The sequence below is a fragment of the Epargyreus clarus genome, unplaced genomic scaffold (genome assembly GCF_041222505.1).
Source record: "Epargyreus clarus isolate Ecla_fem2 unplaced genomic scaffold, WU_Ecla_fem_2.2 ptg000033l, whole genome shotgun sequence".
In the NCBI taxonomy this organism is placed as follows: domain Eukaryota; kingdom Metazoa; phylum Arthropoda; class Insecta; order Lepidoptera; family Hesperiidae; genus Epargyreus; species Epargyreus clarus.
The window spans coordinates 1288067-1306879 of NW_027332238.1; the positions used below are offsets into that span (position 1 = coordinate 1288067).

At 38.0% G+C, this 18813-nt stretch overlaps 1 protein-coding gene and 1 non-coding gene across 3 annotated transcripts in view; one reads left to right on the forward strand and one right to left on the reverse strand.

Moving 5' to 3' along the window:
- PAPLA1 (Phosphatidic Acid Phospholipase A1) overlaps positions 1–18813 on the reverse strand; it is a 162668-nt gene that overhangs the window by 15008 nt on the left and 128847 nt on the right. Inside the window, exons 3-10 of one of the 2 annotated variants that reach the window (XM_073090744.1) lie at positions 11654–17958; positions 9740–9869; positions 8536–8650; positions 7979–8054; positions 7162–7302; positions 6341–6475; positions 3119–3269; positions 1595–1815 (exon numbers count right to left, since the gene is read on the reverse strand). In XM_073090744.1, the coding sequence (XP_072946845.1) occupies positions 1700–1815; positions 3119–3269; positions 6341–6475; positions 7162–7302; positions 7979–8054; positions 8536–8650; positions 9740–9869; positions 11654–17958 (7169 nt within the window). In that variant the 3' untranslated portion in view covers positions 1595–1699. Of the gene's footprint in view, positions 1–1594; positions 1816–3118; positions 3270–6340; positions 6476–7161; positions 7303–7978; positions 8055–8535; positions 8651–9739; positions 9870–11653; positions 17959–18813 lie in introns of those variants that run through there. The other variant, XM_073090745.1, reaches the window with a different exon arrangement.
- On the forward strand, positions 415–487 carry TRNAR-ACG (transfer RNA arginine (anticodon ACG)). Its single transcript has one exon. It is a non-coding gene; the product is annotated as a tRNA-Arg (tRNA).

Genomic DNA, 18813 nt, shown 5'->3' on the forward strand with positions numbered 1-18813 from the left:
GTCTACCACCATTTCACTGATTTCATTATATTATAATGGGACCTTGAAAATATCTTTTTTTCAACAAAAAAATCATCAATAAAAAATCATCAAAATCGGTTCATAAAGGACGAAGTTATCTCCGAACAAACATAAAAAACATATATTCGGTCGAATTGAGAAACCTCCGTTTTTTGAAGTCTGTTAATAAACAATCTTTTATTCATTGCTCCTAAAAAAAGAACTAAAAAGTTAAAAATAATTCACACCCGATGTATTAAATATTTACGTTTTTATATCAGACACAATTTTTTATAAATAAAATTAATAATAAACTAAAAATTAAATTATAAATAATACACTATTAAAAATTTATTATTATAGTAAATTCATGAAATATCATAGTTATAGACTATTTCGTACGCAACAACAAGTGGCCCTGTGGCGCAATGGATAACGCGTCTGACTACGGATCAGAAGATTCCAGGTTCGAATCCTGGCAGGGTCGACTATTCCCGTTTTTTTTTTCCAAAAAAATATTCCCAAAAATATTTTCTAGTCATATTATTTAAAAATTATTATTAGTTGATTTTTTTTTATATATTATTTAGATTGCTAAAACATCTTTCTATAATGTACATTATTTCAACTTATAATCGTTATTTTTTAAAAAAATAAAAATTACTTTATTATTTTGATTATATTATAATTAAATACATAAATTAATGTTTTATTTCATATTTTCAACTAAAATTTAAATGAATTTATACAAAATTTCTGAAAAAAAAATTGTAAAAAAAAACCCGTTTTTTATATCGTGACATCACATCACTTTTTATAAGAAATCTCCAACAAAGAAAGCCTGTCCGTGCTATTCCTTAGTGAATGTTAAAATTAAAAAAATACATACAGGTTCCGATAGCACGGACAGGCTTTATTTAATCTTCTGATGTTTTTAAATTACGAAATAATTTATTTTCTTTTCTCTTTTTTTATTAAATCTTAAGACGATTTAGAAAAATACTAAAACATATTGTCTGTTTACAAAATATTAAGTAATCTATACAGTACGATATGGAGTTGTAATCGATTTGTAGTAAAAATCGGTTTCCTTGGTTATCGATTTGTGTGGCACGTGCTTAGTGTCGTAGCGATGGCACGTGTCAAAATGGGCCTATTAAATTGTGACGACTATATAGTCTGATTCATAATTAGGTGTCCAAAATGTAAACAAAGAAATGTCATTGTCAAAATTCGATTACAGGTATTGCAAACCTTAACAAATTAACAAGAAACGAAAAATTTCACAAAATTCAACAGAAAACAAAAACTTAATAACTGCACACAATTAAAAAAGATGCGCTAAGAAAACTACAAAAAAATCGAGTTCGATCACGATCACGAAAATGAATAATATCAACTACGAAACTTAAAAATGGCGGCACAAAAAATGTTTTGGATGCCGATTGTGTGACCATTATTACAATTTAATTTTCTCTCATAAATCTCGTTTTTATTATTATTACTGTATGAAATTAAATTGAGTTAATATAAATATTGGAAAATGTGAATTGATTTTAATTAATTTAGATTATTATTTTATTCTATATATTAATTTAATATTGTCAAAAATAAGAAACTGCCATTTGACACATATTTTCTTGATAGGTCAACACCTTTGTTTACATTTTGGACACCTAATTATGAATCAGACTATAGTTTAAAATTGACAAGTATTTTTTATACATACCTCAACTCTACCGACCAGTCCGTTGTCGTAAGAATTCCTGTAGTGCGACTGCAACAGCTGCAGGCTTGTAGCTCTGAAGTCATCCACTGAAAGCAGAAATTTGAGAAAAACCATTAAAATTTTTGTAAAATATAGTATTTTTGACCGTGGCGTGAAGGACCATTTTTAGCGTTCCGTACTTAAAGGGTAAAAACGGTACCCTATCACTAAGCCTCCGCTGTCTATCCGTCGGTCACAGGACTCTATCTCCTGAACCGTAATAGACAGACACTTGATTCTTTTTAATATTTGGTAAGATTCGTCCATTAATCAATATTTGACCACCATGAAGCATAACTTTTCGAGTTTATATATTTTGTTTGAGATAACACAAAAACTCCAAAAAAAAAGAAGTGTTTGTGAGGTTGACAAACAAAAAAAGAAGGTAGTAAACATTTTTTTTTTTGTGTTTTTATGTGTAAATTCTAGAAGTTAACTGTGAGACAGGAATATTACTGGTTAAAAATATTAGCAACACAATATGATAGGAAAATTACTAATACTTTTCATCAGGCGCTTAAATAATTATTTTACTATTTTAATATTGAAGTTGCAAGCAGTGATAGTCTAATGGTTAGAAAGGTAACAATCGAGAAATCCGAGGTTCGAATCCCAGGGAGGCTCTTATTTTTAAAGTAATTAGATTAGTATTAGTAATTAGAAATTAATGATCGCTGGCTTAGGAAAACATCGTGAGGAATTATGCATACCAGTTTTTTTCTTCAATTAATTAATTTATTTATTTACTGGACTACTGACATAAGAGGCAGTGTGTACAACAAAAAAACAATGTGAGCCGTCACGGGACGCCTGGCAGATGTGAAACATCGACATTATTTTGTAAAAGTAATATGCAGAAAAGAACATATTGTGATAGGAACTAAATATGTCATAATGATAAAATAAAATATTACGATTTTTGCGCATGGCGACGCGTCGCCGCACCGTACACACTACTGCATATAGACTGTATATATATACCATCGTATAGCCAGAAATCGGTTTTACGTGCGGCTATAGATGTTTCACATCAAAAAAATAAGCTAAATAGGTACATTTTAACTGTTCTTACAATTATGGGTAATCACATCATGCATTAATATTTTTTTCGAGAATATATTCTTTAAACATAATATCATGTTACAGTTTACACATTAAAATAAAAAAAAAATATATTTCCTTAGAACAAAAAAAATGAAGTTGTTAAGGGTGTGTGAAGTCTACCAATTTACGCTTGGCCAAGGTAGGTTGCATAAATCTTATTATATCTAAATCTAACTTTATATACATATATGTGTGTGTGTGTGTGTGTGTGTGTGTGTGTGTGTGTGTGTGAGGGTGGCCACTGACCGACTTCCTCGACGGGCCTGAAGCGCATATCGCACGCGGAGCCCACCCCGTGGCACAGGAACAGCAGGTGGTCGATGCCGGAGGGCTCGCTGTCCTCGATCTCGGACTCCGCGCAGCCGCGCCGCACCACGCGGGGGCGCATCATCGATTGCTGGAGAAAAAACAACAAAAAAAATTTTTTTGGGAATAATAGATATGATGGCAGAATTAAAAAATCGATGAATAAAAAAAAATTTTTTTGAAGAAAAAAATATGGAATTTAAAATTAATGGTCGTATCATCGATTGCTTGCCGAAAAAAACAACAAAACAATATTAATATTAATAATTTATATATTTTTTATATCAAGCATGATGATAGAAAAAAGAAATCGCGGAATAAAAAAAATTAAAGAAAAAAAATGGAATATATAATAATGGGCGCATCATCAATTATTTGGTCGAAAAAAAAACAAAATAATATTTTGTGGGCATAATGATGATAGAATTTAAAAATCGAACAATAAATAAACGGTTTTAATGAAAATGAAAATGAATTTAAAATTAACGGACGGACGATTAATCGATTTCTGGCCAAAATTTTTTTGGGAAAATAATTACGATTGCAGAATTGCAAAATCGTTTTTTTTTTAAAGTAAAAAGAAACTGAAAGGTTTTTAATATAAACTTTAAGATAAATTACTCCATTGCAATATCAAAATAAGTAATTTCATATCTAAATATACCATATATATATATATATATATCATAACTCAAAGGTGACTGACTGACATAGTGATCTATCAACGCACAGCCAAACCACTGGACGGATCGGGCTGAAATTTGGCATGCAGGTAGATGTTATGACGTAGGCATCCGCTAAGCAAGGATTTTGATCAATTCTACCCCCAAGGGGATAAATAAAACAGGGGATGAAAGTTTGTATAAATCTTCTTAGTTAATAATATTACTTCGTAACGCGAGCGAAGCCGCGGGCAAAAGCTCGTGAAAATATATACGGTAGTCATAACGCAAAAACAATAATTATTAAGCTATTTGTCTTTCTGCCTGTCTGTTTGTTTAGACTAATCTCCGAAACGGTTGGACCAATTTTGAGGCAATTTTCACTACAGATAGTTTGTTGTAAGGAGTAACATAGGCTACTTTAAAGAATAAAATAGGAACCCGTGCATTTAAATTAAAACCCATAAAACCTCCAGAGTATTTACATTTTTAAAACCTGTTCCCTACGGTTTTAAAAGCTTATTCTACTTAAAAATGATAAAAGTGATATAAATCGACTCCTATATTTAAGATTTCGCTATATATATTCTGAATCACGTCGTCAGAGTTTTAACAACCCACACACTACGATCCATTATTAATATTCAATCTATCCAATGTTTGCAAAAGATTGACATTTGACATTTTCTGCTAACAAGAAGTCAAATTTCGATCTTCGTTAGGACAATGCCATTTGCCAACAAAAAATGACCAATTTCTAAATGATAAATTAAATAATTTATCATTTAGATCATTTAGATTTAATAAATATTAATAATGAGCCTTAAATCTAGTGAAAAATTACGTAGAATTTTCATTACATTTTCTTCACTAAAGTGTGAAGGCTATGTACCATGCCATCTACTTTATCTATGGCTGTCCATAGATTAGTAAAGATTACTCGCTCCTAACAAGAAAATGTACCCAGTTTTGAGAATTGAAATACCTAGTTGCGTAAAAAAGTTTCGCCACGTCTCCGTGCTAAAATGTCCCTAAAATATTTGAAATTATTATTATAAATTATTTAATTATCATGTAAATTACGCAGTATTGGTGATTTATTCGTAAATTTTCTCTAAAAATGTTTTTATTTGTCAAGAATTCAAAAAAAGAACTTACTATAATAAGCCATTTGCGGCTTCATTCAATTTCAAGGCGGCGAAGTATCTTTACTAATCTATGTGGCTGTCATACGCTATAAAGCCTAATATATTTCTGTGAAAATACTTACATTGTTTGCGTCCCAAGCAAGCTAATATAGAAAAAGGAATTACATTTTAAATAACATTTATGTGCAAATCGAATAATATTACCCAGATTATTTTTTTAATATTATATTCAGAAAAAATATTGGGTAAACTACAAGATTTCTAATGGGTAAAATATGATAACTAGCAACTTTCCTTTACAAAATATAGCGTAAAATTACATTATAATACCCCAACATACGAATGACATACTAAAATTTAATCTATGCGTATTAAATTGAAGTCTTTTGATTTGGTGTCATTTCGTGTATGTAAAATAAAATTACTTGTTTTCCAGAAATTAATAAATAAACTTGTATTAGATGCCTAGATAGGTAAACAAAAATCTCTATAGGTCATTTAGGGGAATTATGGGTAAGAAGGCACATTACCTAGCAAATTCCGAATTATTACTACAATTTACCAATAACGTTATAAAAATCTTTAGATGTCAACATCAATGGGAAATATAAAGAATTTGCAATGGGTAAGATAGCACCACTAACTATACCTCTTAAGAAGAGGTAATTCTTTATATATATATTTCTTATGTGCGTGTGTATGTCACTGAACTTCTCCTAAACGACTGGACTGATTTTGATGAAATCTGTTGTGTGTGTTCAAGGGGACTTGAGAATGCTTTAGATTCACAATTTAGTCAGTGGGAAAAGGTTTTTTTAATTAATTTGTAATTCGTAAGTAGTTGTTGATTTTGGAATGTTTCACATTGGATTCGACAGACTTCGCTACCATCGCAGTTTCAAATATTCTATCTATTTTTCAAACCCGTAAGTGTTAAGGGTTGTTCACCCTTAATATTTTTTTTATTTATATGGCAACACAACGTTTTCCGGGTCAGCTAGTAATATATAAAAAAATCTATAGGTAATGGCGTGGGGCTGTGAGTGTAGAAAGCGTTTATTACTGTTTATTTAAGGGAATTATGGGTAAGAAGGCACATTACCTAGCAAATTACTAATTATTACTACAATGTACCATTAACGTAATAAAAACTATTTAGATATCAACGTCAATGGGAAATATAAAGACTTAACTATGGGTAACATAATACCACTAGGTATTTCTCTTAAGACAATAAATTACCTAAAATTACCTAAAAATACCAATCAACACATAATTTTAACCACTTTACCACAATTTCTACATAACTAGCGACACGTTCGTAAACCAAAGGGTAAGTTAGGGTAACTAACAACTTTCTCCCTCTGATGCCTGAACTCTCCAGCGCCGTGTACCAAAAACACCAGGTGATCTATCCTCCCCCTCTGGTCCTCCGACACTCTAATCTTTGGAGGGTTACGGTACACCCTCTTGCCGAATGAGAACATCTGGGAGTGGAATGGTAAAGTAAGGTATGGTAAAATTTGGTAAGAATTAGGGAAGGAATTGATTAAAAAATAGGACCAATCAGATATTTTTCTCAATCCCACAGAACATTTTTTAATACATATCATTTCTCAGTTGTGGGAAATAAAACACGTCACTCGTCGTAACCCCCCTCATAACACCGATCACCCGTCATCATCCCGTAATACCAGTCTCCCGTCACATTACGTCATTGATTCTCTCCCCAAAACACTCGTCATTCGTCATCCCCCCATAATTCTCGTCACCTGTCGTCACCTTGACTCGTCATGTTATAGTGTAACACTCATTCCGTTGTCATCCGATAACATTTGTCACCCATCATACCCCGCAAATATCCGTCACCCATCGTCACCCTTTGCCAATACACCTGTTCGGTAGCGAGAGTCGCCGGTGCCATTCACCCGTCGTCACCCCGTAACTCTCGTCACCCATCGTCACCCCATAACACTCGTCACCCATCATCACCCCAATAACACATACGTCTCCCGTCGTCACCCCTACCACCCATAATCACCTTGTAACACCTGTTACCCGTCCTCACCCCATAACATCCGTCACCCGTCATCACCCCATGATAATTTTCAGTCATCGTCACCCCACAGCACTCGTCATCCCACAACACGTGTCACCCCGCACCGATACTCACCGGCGACGAGTTGAACGCCTCGTTGTTGGTCTGCAGGAAGTGCACCATGACCGCGGGCCCGTGCATCACCACCATCTCGTTGTTGGGTAGCGAGAGACGCCGGTGCCACTCGCCCGTCGTCACCCCGTGGCGATACTCCTCCTGGGGAAATATTCTTTTTATTAATTATTTATTAATAAGTTTTTATACACGGAAAAATTATCAAAAAAAAAACATTATAGATATACAGTACAAAGGCCTGCTTATTTCAAAATGAAATCTCTTCCAGCAATTTTTTTTTTATAATAACCAGTACATTGTATTTTTCTAAAAAGTGCAGAATATTTTTGTAACTACTTAAGTTTGTTTTTTTTTAGTTTATAATTTACACATATGAAGCATTTCAGTGTTTTATTGTTATTATTATTAATAAAAAAATACGTTTTTTTTTAAATATAAATAAAGCAAATCTTCTTTACTGTGAAAAATAGATAACAATAGGTTTAAATTAAAAACAAAATATTTAATTAATTAAAACTACATAATTCACTTTTTTACATTACTACGTGGCAAATGAATAATTATAGTTTACAAACTAAAAACCACGCTAAAATCGCACAAGGAAAATCGTTAATCCTGATTCCTGACGATCCTGATGAGGAGAACGGGACAAAATTATTAAAATCGTGTATTGTCATCGGTTATTGATAATTGTACAAAATTTTAAATTAATCGGATCGTTCAAAGTGGGTAAACATCGAGTTTAAAGATTCCGTTACATACATACATAAATAAATACAGGTCAAGCTAATAAAAGCGTGGTAAAAGGAAGTCGTACCTCCAATTTTTCAGCGACTTGCTCCGTGTAAGGTACATATCTAGCGTCAGTGGTGCCTTTGTAGAACCAGCTGCACCTGTAATACATAATGTACGACGATATGTAATAAAATACTTGTGGTGAATTGCCGCACTTGTCAATAGATGGCGCCACATGCTTCTGAATCACGCTATCGATGTTTTCTAAATGAGTCGTTGTTTCTAAGGTGCTTATGTTTTGATTGATATAGCCTACTGTGGTGTATTTCCGCAATTCATCAAGAGATGGCGCTACACGTCTCTGAATCACGCTATCGAAGTTTTGTCAACATGTTGCATATATACGCTCTGGGAACTGAGACTGTCGGAGCACGGCCGCTATCCGGACATGATCACTGGGATTATTAAACCGGGAGATCTCCCTCCGCCAAAGAGTTCTTGCGTTTCAGCGGAAAGATGGGGAATGACTACGGCCCTCCACGCGGGTCGTACAAAGTTGCAAATGTTCCTCCTAAAATTTAGTGTCCTTTTCGATTTGTAGCACTTTTTGCTAGGAAGCTTCACTGTAATGTTACTCACCGTCTAACATTAGTGGGTTTATCCGGCCAGTACACAGCGATACGTTGTCGCGCCACGACGTTCACGTCGTAACGACCGCCGTCTGTCGGCACCAACGTGTTCTCGTTCAGGTCCGCTGAAATGGTGAACATTTCGTGATTTTATTATATTAATAGTTTTTGCCCGCGGCTTCGCCCGCGTTTAAAATAAAATCGATGTTTTGGGTAAAAAAAATAGATTCTCCGATTAATAGTTCTTAGATCGGCATCCCTAGCTCCCGTGAGATTTCCGGGATAAAAACTATCCTATATCCTTTCTCGGGTCTCAGACTATCTTTGTACAAAATTTCATTAAAATCGGTTCAGTGGTTTAGGCGTGAAGAAGAGACAACCAGACAGACAGACAGACAGAGTTACTTTCGGATTTATAATATTAGTAAGGACTAGTAAGGATATACATTTATTTTTTTCAAAATCCGTCAACAGATGGCGCTATATGTATTCTGAATCACGGTGTCGAAGTTTTGCAACATCCTAATCCTAACTAATTGTAATCGTAACTAATTTATTATTATTATTTATACATGTGTTTTTTTTAATGTATTCGAACTTCAGTTAATTGCTAAGAGATGGCGCCATGTGTATTCTGAAACACGCTATTAACGTTTTGTAACATTTAAATTTTATAACATCAAAATTTTGTAACATCATAAATGCGAATGTGAGTTTGTTTGTTTGAACGTTTGTTTAACATTTTGTATACATAACCTTCAAGATTATTATTATGATGAAAGTTTGAATCTAGATTCAGATTAGGCTATCACTGGAATGTTGCCATGTAAATTAAATCAAATCAAAAATCAAATCAATTTTTTTTATTCAAAATAGGTTCTTTACAGAGCACTTTTTGAATGTCAAACTACCACCACTTCACAAGGTGTTTCGTTATGGAGAAGAAGTGATAGTATTCTTCGTACTTTAACTCTGCAGGCACCACTGTCAGATCTTTTTCTGCATAATAACAGGTAATTGTATCCGGTTGGAAAGGCTCCACTCCCTTAAGGAAGATACGTAATATATACGAGACGCACCAATTTAGTCTTCAGGAAGTGCCAACGCTCGGTCGCGACCTCAGGTAAGCCTCTTATGTGGTTGTTCGTAGATGTCCATGGGCAGCAGCAGCAACCTACCATAATACTCGATGGCTACATCTATGCTTTACTCACGACTGTGAAACGTCCTCTCCAGAGTCCTGGAATCGGTGACGGAGAACCCTCGCCAGACCGACTTCTCTTCGACGTCCACACGGTAGAACCAGTGGAACTTCACCGGCGAGTACTCGGATGATGAACGGTTCTGGAAAATTCAAGGAAAGAATATTTAACTTTATTCATACATATTGTTGAGATATCGGTAAGGGGGGGATTCAGCTTCCTCCTAGGTATTAAAAAATCATCTTTTAGCTATTCTGGCAGTTGTCCTTCCTCCCCACCCCACAAAAGTAAAAACCGTCGTTCTTTACACCATCCTCCCTGGATTATCGGCTGGCGACACCGCACCGCGATGACGGGTCGCATTTTTGAAAGAAAAAATGGCGGCATGGGTTGATTCTTCGATTACTTTTTAAACCTGCTTGAGGTTAAAGAAATGTTTATGGTACTTTATTTTATTAATAACTCGGTCACAAGACCTGATGATACCTATGCAGTTCATTTATTTTTTGCATTAAATAATCATTATGTATAACGACCCGCGTGGCGGAGTGGCCACCATACCGGTCTGACGCGCTTAGGGTCCCGGGTTCGATCCCCGGCCAGACAGATATCTAAATGATGAATTTAGATTTCTGTTTCTGGGTCTGGGTGTTTGTGTATTTGTCTATGTGTGTGTCCATGGCACCCACGACACAGGGAATCCTAGTGTGGGGTTGTGAGTGTAGAAAGCGTTTATTTAAGCATTTATATACATAGTTTTGGTCACAAATAGCTTGAATCAGTGTCATAACTATAAAGTAAGTATTTTTATTTTTTATACATTCGATGCAGTGATTCTGAATTAATGATTTTTCTCACTTTTATTTCATTAATTACCATGACTTGAAGTGATTTATATTGTGGCAGAATTTCTAGAACTTAAAAAATCAAAAAGATTATGCTACGAGTATTAAAACAGATACAGTAACATATAATTATTTACAAATTACAATATGTATTATTATAAGTACCGCAAATGAAGAAGGAAATAATTTATAGGTAGAAATGAATGAGGTCCCTGTAGTTCCGGGACCAGAATAGGGCTACGGTATCTCCTGCCTGTCGTAAGAGGCGACTAAAAGGGGCTTCCGGGGTTGCGGGTCGTAAGAGTGGGAGCTCGACCCGCCCGGACAGCGACCCCGGGAAGGACGGCGGTATGTGTGGTCGCATACCGTTGTGCATACCAGACAGTGTGGCGAGCGTCACGCTCACCTGGGAGGAGCCCGATGGGCAACGCGCTGAGAGGACTCCGGTTGCGTTCCTCTGGAGATCCCGGAGTCCTCTACGCAGCGCAGAGGACGGCCACCGGGGGGGTTTTAGTGCGGTAAGAATCCCACATAACCCTGAGTTGTTCCCACGGCATAGGGTACCTTTTGAAAATTTCCCCCTCGTAACAAAAAAAAAAAAAAAAAAAAGGTAGAAATGAATGAAGGACAACAAGAAAAATAAAGTTAATAAAGTTATGATACTTAAAAGATCACCTGTCTGACCCTACCTTAAATCAATATATTACTTGCGATGGTAAATTTGATCAAAACCGTTGTCAAGTATTCAAAAAACGTGTGATATTTTTCAAAATAAGCCCCATACTAGCATTTTCTCAAAATAAAATTGAAGAAGAATATTCAAAAAAATAAAAGCTTGTTGTTTCAATTTTATGTTTGTTTAAAATTTCATTAATTTATTTAATTTTGATAAATTTAACTACTCTATTAAATTAAGAATCCTGAAATGTTAGATTTAGTTTTAATTATAATAAATAAATGATTAAATAAATAAAAATATATATTCTGCAGAGGTGCCATCGTCGAGGTAAGAACTATCTGTCTTTACACATTTCGACTTTTACATCTATAATCTTATTTAATAAATAATTTCTTATTATACCTCAGACATCATAGCGACCGCCTCGTTCGCATCCTCTTGCAGCGAGCTGGTGTCAAAATTGACCGAATGCGGTGTTTTCTTCTTCACTTCCTTCGACTCCTCCATCATATTATCACCGGTTTTAGCCGTATCCGCTTCGCTATTCATAACGTGTTTGATTTTATCGTTCAAATCTGTGTTGTCAATGTCGATTTTAGTTATCCTACCGGTCATGTTACAGCAGTGTTTACATTTATTAACTATAACGCTATCATCGAGAGGTTCTGTTTCTCCTAGCTCTCCTAGATTAAGTTCTTTTTGTGTTTTATCATTATCAGTTGGAATAGTTTTTGGTGTTTTATTAGCTACGTTAGTTTTGTCAACGCCAGGCTCGCCTATGTTTAAATTGAACGCGATATCACCATCATAACGCACAGTGAAATAATTGGCTGTAGTCACAACGTTTGGTGGTATGAAGAACGATTTAGTTGAAGCCAATTCTCGTACAAGATTCATGTTAGTTGAGTATACGTTTTGTGGATTTTGCGTTGGTTCCACTGCTGGTGACGTCACATTGGAATCAAAGAAGCTATTAACGCTTTGCTCACTGATTGGTTGGTTTTGCCTGTAATGGTTTTGTGATTGGCTCAACTCAAAAAAAGACTTCGAGTGGTCCTCTTTCGTTGTGGGCGTGGAGAAATAGCTCGAAAGACGGCTGAAGCTGCTTTGCTCTTCATCATCGTCATTTGTTGTTGTTGTTACTGTTGATGCGACGGAAAAGAAGCTGATTGGATCTGGTAAGGGCGCTGGAGTTGTTGTATCCATTCCCGATGACGTACTCGGGACGTTATCGGTATGTCCCGGTGTAACAGAGAATAAATTCACAGTGTCTGATGTCACAACAGACTTAGATATTTCTGAAGTCTGTAATGTACTTGAATTCTCACGTTGTTCCTCAAAAGACATTATTGGTTTCGGTACTGTAAAATCATTAGGTCTTTCTTCTACAGCTCTTGATGTGCTTGCATCAGTTGTATAAAGATCTTTGAAGGTATAAACAGTATCTGAGACTAGAGAATCTTCAGATCTGTTGTCTAAAGGTCTTGTATCATCATTACGGTCTGTTGTGACGGGAAATGTGTTTCTAGATTCCGAAGCCGTATGTGTTCTTTCTAAATCAACATTTTCTTGTTTTGTTGTAAACGGATATAATTGTACAGGTTCCACTACATTTACATCGATTCTTTCTGAAGTTCTTGGTGTACTATCATTTCTTTGTGGATTAACAGTAGACATTGAACTTACGGGGTCTTGTAACACATTATCAGTATTAGAAGTTGACGGACCGTATATGCTATGTTGAGAAGTAGTAGGCCTACTATCAAGTTGTGTAAACAAAATATTACCACTATGTTGCGCGGCTTCTTTAGCAAATAAGTCAGCGGCAGTCGTCGGTACAGCTTCAGCATTACGACTTGTATCAATATTATCATCTTCTGTTGAATGTACGCTATCTTCAATTGAAGATTCCCCAGACGATTCATCCCAATTGGGTATCTCTTGATGTGTTCCTGTTTCATGTCTCCACGTTGTTGGGTCATTATACGCTTGTTGAGCCGCATTTTCCTGCCCTGGAACGGGCGAGTAATGTACATGTCGCATAATAGCGCGCATCGTCTCTTCCTGAGTTCTGGTATGCGTTAAAACAGGACGTTCTTCAGTCACAAGATGTCCGAAGAGTTCTCTCGCTCTTTCCTCACTGTAGCCTAGAGTGAGAGCTAAGGGTGGGGGTAAATTCCTCCTAAACTTCATCCTACCGCTTTTGTATTTACGCTCGCGGTTTATGAACTTCTGTACCAACGCTTCGATCTTGTCGCTGGAGGTTTCAGCCTTCTCCAAATCTTCCATATTCGCTTGTGTTGTAGTCACAGTGTCAGCGACACTCGTTTGCGTGGTTGTATCCGGAACTTGTTGTATATTTTGATTGCTCATAGCTTCGAACATCTGTTTTTGGAATTCATGCTCCAAGTTATGTTCTTTTAACATGAAGTACTTTCTATAATACTCTTGTTCGAACCCAGGTGGTATACGGAAAGGCATATGTTGAGGGTCAAATCCTTGAAAACTTTGTTGGGGTGAGTTCTTGTAGTGGGTGTCCGCTGCAAAGTTTCCCGTGTCGAAGTAGGACGGGTAGGGTTTACTAGATCTGTCTGTGACGTCATCGCTGTCGTCACCCGCCTCTTCTAGTTTCTTGAACTTCTCGACTCTGTTAGTGAACGAGTCGACTTCTTGGGCGTGGTCGTCGGAAGACCTCGTGCGTTCTTTGATCTTACCGTCGTCAGTTTCTGGTTCTATCGAGAATTCGTGAACGTACATAAAGTCTTTATTCGCATCTTGCTCTATTGACTGTACGTCTAGGAGACTTTCGTCGGATTTCGAGTCTTCTTCCGCCGGCGGGGCGGTAGGAACACTCATTTGTCGCGGCAGAACCGCATGTTCGTCGAGCGAATGCACGCACTCTGCCTTCAACTCATCACTAGCATTGGTCAGAACGTTATCAAAAAACGCTGCAGTTTGCAAAAAGCCTATCGAATTCGTATCAGGGTTAACATAAGCGTCTCTTTGTGCAGTGGACGGTAATATAACGTTATCGGTCCGCCAACCGTAGTTCCTAAACACTGTATCATCTACATCCGCACCTTGTAGGAGCTCCGTCGCCGATTGTACTTGAATAGTCTCTTTAGTTTCTTCAGCCATATTATTGATCTCGGCGAATTGATTAGAACTAAATTCAGGGTTGTCATCTACGGTTGCATTTGGTTCTGTAAGAGGAACTTCGACGGGATTCGACAGTTGTATCGGCGCTGTGATGTTTTCAATGAGCTGTTTCGTTACATCGTCGATTTCTTTCTCTTCAGCTTCAGGCTCGATCACAGCTGCGTCTCTGTGTCTTGGTGGCGTTTCCACTCTAGCCATTGAATTGACTGGATCATTGCTCGTTATAAGTGTAGTAGTGAGAGTCATATTCCTCATTTGCTCTTCCAATTCGGGTCCTCGTTTCGGTCTGTCGTACGGTTTGAAATTAAACGACGAATCGGAACCGTAGCAAGTGTTTTCCGACGAACTGTTGCGCTTAACGTAACTATCTTGATAATACTCTGGTCCCGCGTTATTGGCGAAATATTGCTCAATATATTGTTCAGTGAAATTAATATCGTCAAGGGCATTGGGCGGTGGAGGCACATATCTTGTAGGCTCGCAAACAGGCGATGGAGATCTGGTCTTCGAAGGTTCTATTATATTATTAAAATCGCCGCCATGTTTGTCCGCCCGTCGGGTCAACAGCTCTTCGAGTACCTTCTTCTGCTCTTCTTCGTCCATTGGGAGAGTTGAAATTACTTTTGGATAGACAGTACCGGGAGGGTCCGAATCGTCTTCTGGTCCGAAACTGTATACTAATAGCGGGCCGGAGTCAGGCTTCTCTTTGACAATGTCGTTAAGTAAACCCGAGTCTAGGGCGTCCGCTATCGCTTCTATGGCTGCAGATCTTTCAGCAAACGATTTATCGTTGTAGTGGCCAGCGATACAGTCTGGGACAGGAATGCCACTGGCCCTAAAGTACTGAGCAACGGGTTCTAAGATATTCGGTTCTTGATGAACGTTGGTACCGTAATGTCCGTGAAAATGCTGATGCTGTTCATTAACACCGTGTAGACCTTGCTCAATCGCTTCTTTTTCTCTTTGCTCCCGGTAGAGTTGTTGTTCTCTAAGTTGTTGTCTAACTTGTTGCGTGTGTAATTGTTGTTGTTGCGAGTAATCGGTAAAAATCGGTGGATTCGATTCCTCGGTAGGTACAATGAGCATTTCGAGGCAAGCGGCTTGATCTTGCATTTGTGTGGATGTTGATGGTGCATTTGGATTGTACGTTTCATAAGTCTCCTGTGTTGGCTGTTGTGTTTTGACGTCGTTGTAAGCGGGGTCGAAGAATGTTGTCACTGTATTCTGAATCTTACCAATATCAATCGAACTTAGTTTAGATTTCAACGACCCAATAAGACCAAACCCACTTGCTTCCTGTTGTGGCGGTTCATATCGATCTGTTGATGGCCTACTCATATCAAAGACTGTATTAAAATCATTTGACTGTGATTGTGGTTGAGTTACAGAATTATAGTCTGTTGACAATGGCTTTGGTATCGTATAGTTATCGGATGATATCTGTCCTACTCCAGAATCTACACTCGGAAACGTTGGAGCGCTTTGAGTTAGCTCATTTGTGTCTTGCGGAGTGAAAAGCGAGCCTTGGAATGAAGTAGACTGTACTAGGCCCATCACCGGCTTTACATTATTACTTATACTCCCAACGCCTTCTATCGGCCCTGAATAATACTGAGGTTTCTTCTTAGTCATCCTAAAGTTAGTGCCTGACGCTTTAGGCGGCTCTGGTACCAATTTAGTAGGTGTTGGTGGAATGTCATTAGGATTGAAGAACTGAGCGATATTCTGTTCTGATCCTGTATAAGCGGCTCCTGTATCTTGCGCTTGCGACGATGAAGGGTTGAAGAACATCGGTGGTGTCGATATATTCATTTGACCACCACTCTGCGTTACAGAATCATTTGAAAAGTAAGAGCTAGGAGGTAATACAGTTGCATTTGGGGCAAGTTGAAACATTTGAAGGTGAGTTTGCTGTGTACTCCCAATCACTGTTTCTATTTGGCTTCCTGAAGCAGTCGGTGGTAACATAGATGGCTTGATCGGTGGTGGGCATATTGCTGTACTGGTTGGTGGTTTCATTGCCATCGGTGTTGAAGGAGGTAGATAACCTGATGAAATATCTCTTGGCGGTAAAACGCTTGAAGACGGCGGAGCAGTTTGACTGTATTGTAGAGTAGCTGAATCGAGTACTGTTTGAGATCCGACAGGTAACACACCAGGCGTTGGCACCATTGACGTCGCTGGTAAGCTAGCCGGTGGTAAAACATCATGTGTGAATACCGTTGATGCGGATGGTAAACTCGCAGGTGGTAACACTCCAGCTGCGGAAATCGATGATGTAGGTACGCTTGCTGGCGGTAACATCTCATGCGTAAATACTGTTGATGCTGTTGGTAAAGTTAAGGGTGGTAATACTCCAGATGCCGATACCGTCGAGGTCGATGGTAGGCTAGCGTGTGGTAGCATCTCACGTGAGTACATCGTTGATGCTGCTGGGAAGCAAGTGGGTGGTGACACTCCTGATGCCGCTGTTTCGCTCGTAGGTGGTAATACCGCTGATGCAGTAGGTAAGCTAGCTGGTGGTAGCACTCCAGGGGCGAATCCCATTGATGTTGTTGGATAGCCAGTAGGTGGTAGCCCTTCAGATGTTAATACCGTAGATGGATAACCGCTAAAAGGTGGTCCACCTGTCCCATGTGGTAACACTCCAGGTGCGAATCCCACTGACATTGTCGGAAAATCAGTAGGCGGTAGTTCTTCAGGTCTTAATGCCGTTGATGCAGCTGAGCTAGGAGGCGGTAACACCCCAGTTACAGAAGCCGATGCAGGCGGTACGCTGGCAGGTGGTAACACGCCAGGTGCTGGAACCGATCCAGCTGGTAATCTGGCAGGTGGCAGCACTCCTGATGCTGACACCGACGAAGCTGGTGAGCTCGCAGGAGGCAACACTCCAGAAGCCGGAAACGACGATGCGGATGGTAAACTAGTTGGAGGTAACACTCCAATTGTGTAAATCGTTGATGCTATTGAGCTATCAACGGAATTAGAGACATTAACGCTCGGTGGAGGGTTAACTGATCTTTGGGGTTCTTCCCTTGAAACAGAAGGTTGTTTACGCAGCGTGAACCGTTCATTGGAATATCGCGGTACACGCGGAGTTGGCAATATAAACCTAGACTTCGATGAAATCCGTCTAGCTACTGACGGTGGTAGAACCGTCCTCTCGACTTGGGTCTCCCTTTTCGTTACATTAGAGAACATCGGCGGCGGTGGTATGACCGTTTGTGTTGTTACTGGCGCATTGTACGCATCTTGTATAGAAGTGGTTGGATTCGGAAATTGTTTAACTTCTTCAGTGTTCACTTCAGTCACACCTTTAACCTCTACTGGCGCGAAGACATCATATGCCTTACTTTTATCATTAACATTAGTAACATCAGTATGTATGTCTCTTTCAGTTGGTACAGTCGGCTCGGTAGGGGTGAAGTAATATGGGGTGGGTTGAGGCTGACTGTACGTCTGCGTGTTTTGTGCCGTCTCGCCTGTACTCAAGCCCGGTATTTGGGCGTAGACTTTCTTCTTAGACGTGATCCGGTAATTGGCTGTACCTGAAACAATAATAAAATTATTGTGATTAATCTAATATATAAAATTCTCGTGTCACAATGTTAGTTACCGTACTCCTCCGAAACGGCTTTATCGATTTTCGCCAAATTTGATATGCATATTCAATAGGTCTGAGAATCGGCTACTATCTATTTTTTTACCCTTAAGTGATAAGGGTTGTCCACCCTTAACATTTTTTTATATGGCAACACAACGTTTGCCGTGTCAGCTAGTATTACTATAATTATCACTTTCAACAGTTTTTAATGCTATGTGATACACTTATGGTCACAAAAAAAGGCGTAATAATATCAGTCGTATTTTATGAAAATAAAAACGTGTGATGTGATGTACATCCTTACTAATATTATAAATCCGAAAGTAACTCTGTCTGTCTGGTTGTCTGTTCTTCACGCCCAAACCACTAAACCGATTTTAATGAAATTTTGTACAAAGATAGTCTGAAACCCGAGAACGGACATAGGATAGTTTTTATTCCGGAAATCCCACGGGAACTAGGGATGGCGATCTAAGATCGATTATTTGGAGAATCGATCTTTTGGACCCAAACCATCGATTATTTTAATCGATATTAGTAAGGATTGAATCGTAAACTATGCATTTAATCAAGTGATGATCTTTAGGAAAGTTGAAGGTACGAATTTTCAGTTTTATGTATGTTAGTATGTTATATTATTTTCTTTTAAACGCGGGCGAAGCCGCGGGCAAAAACTAGTAATGAAATAACGCGACCCCGCTCTAACCACGCTTAAATCGAGGTAACAATATCAGTAATCCCGACAAACCTTATGAAGAAAATTTTTAACAAAAAAATACAACCCACTTCTATGTCACTA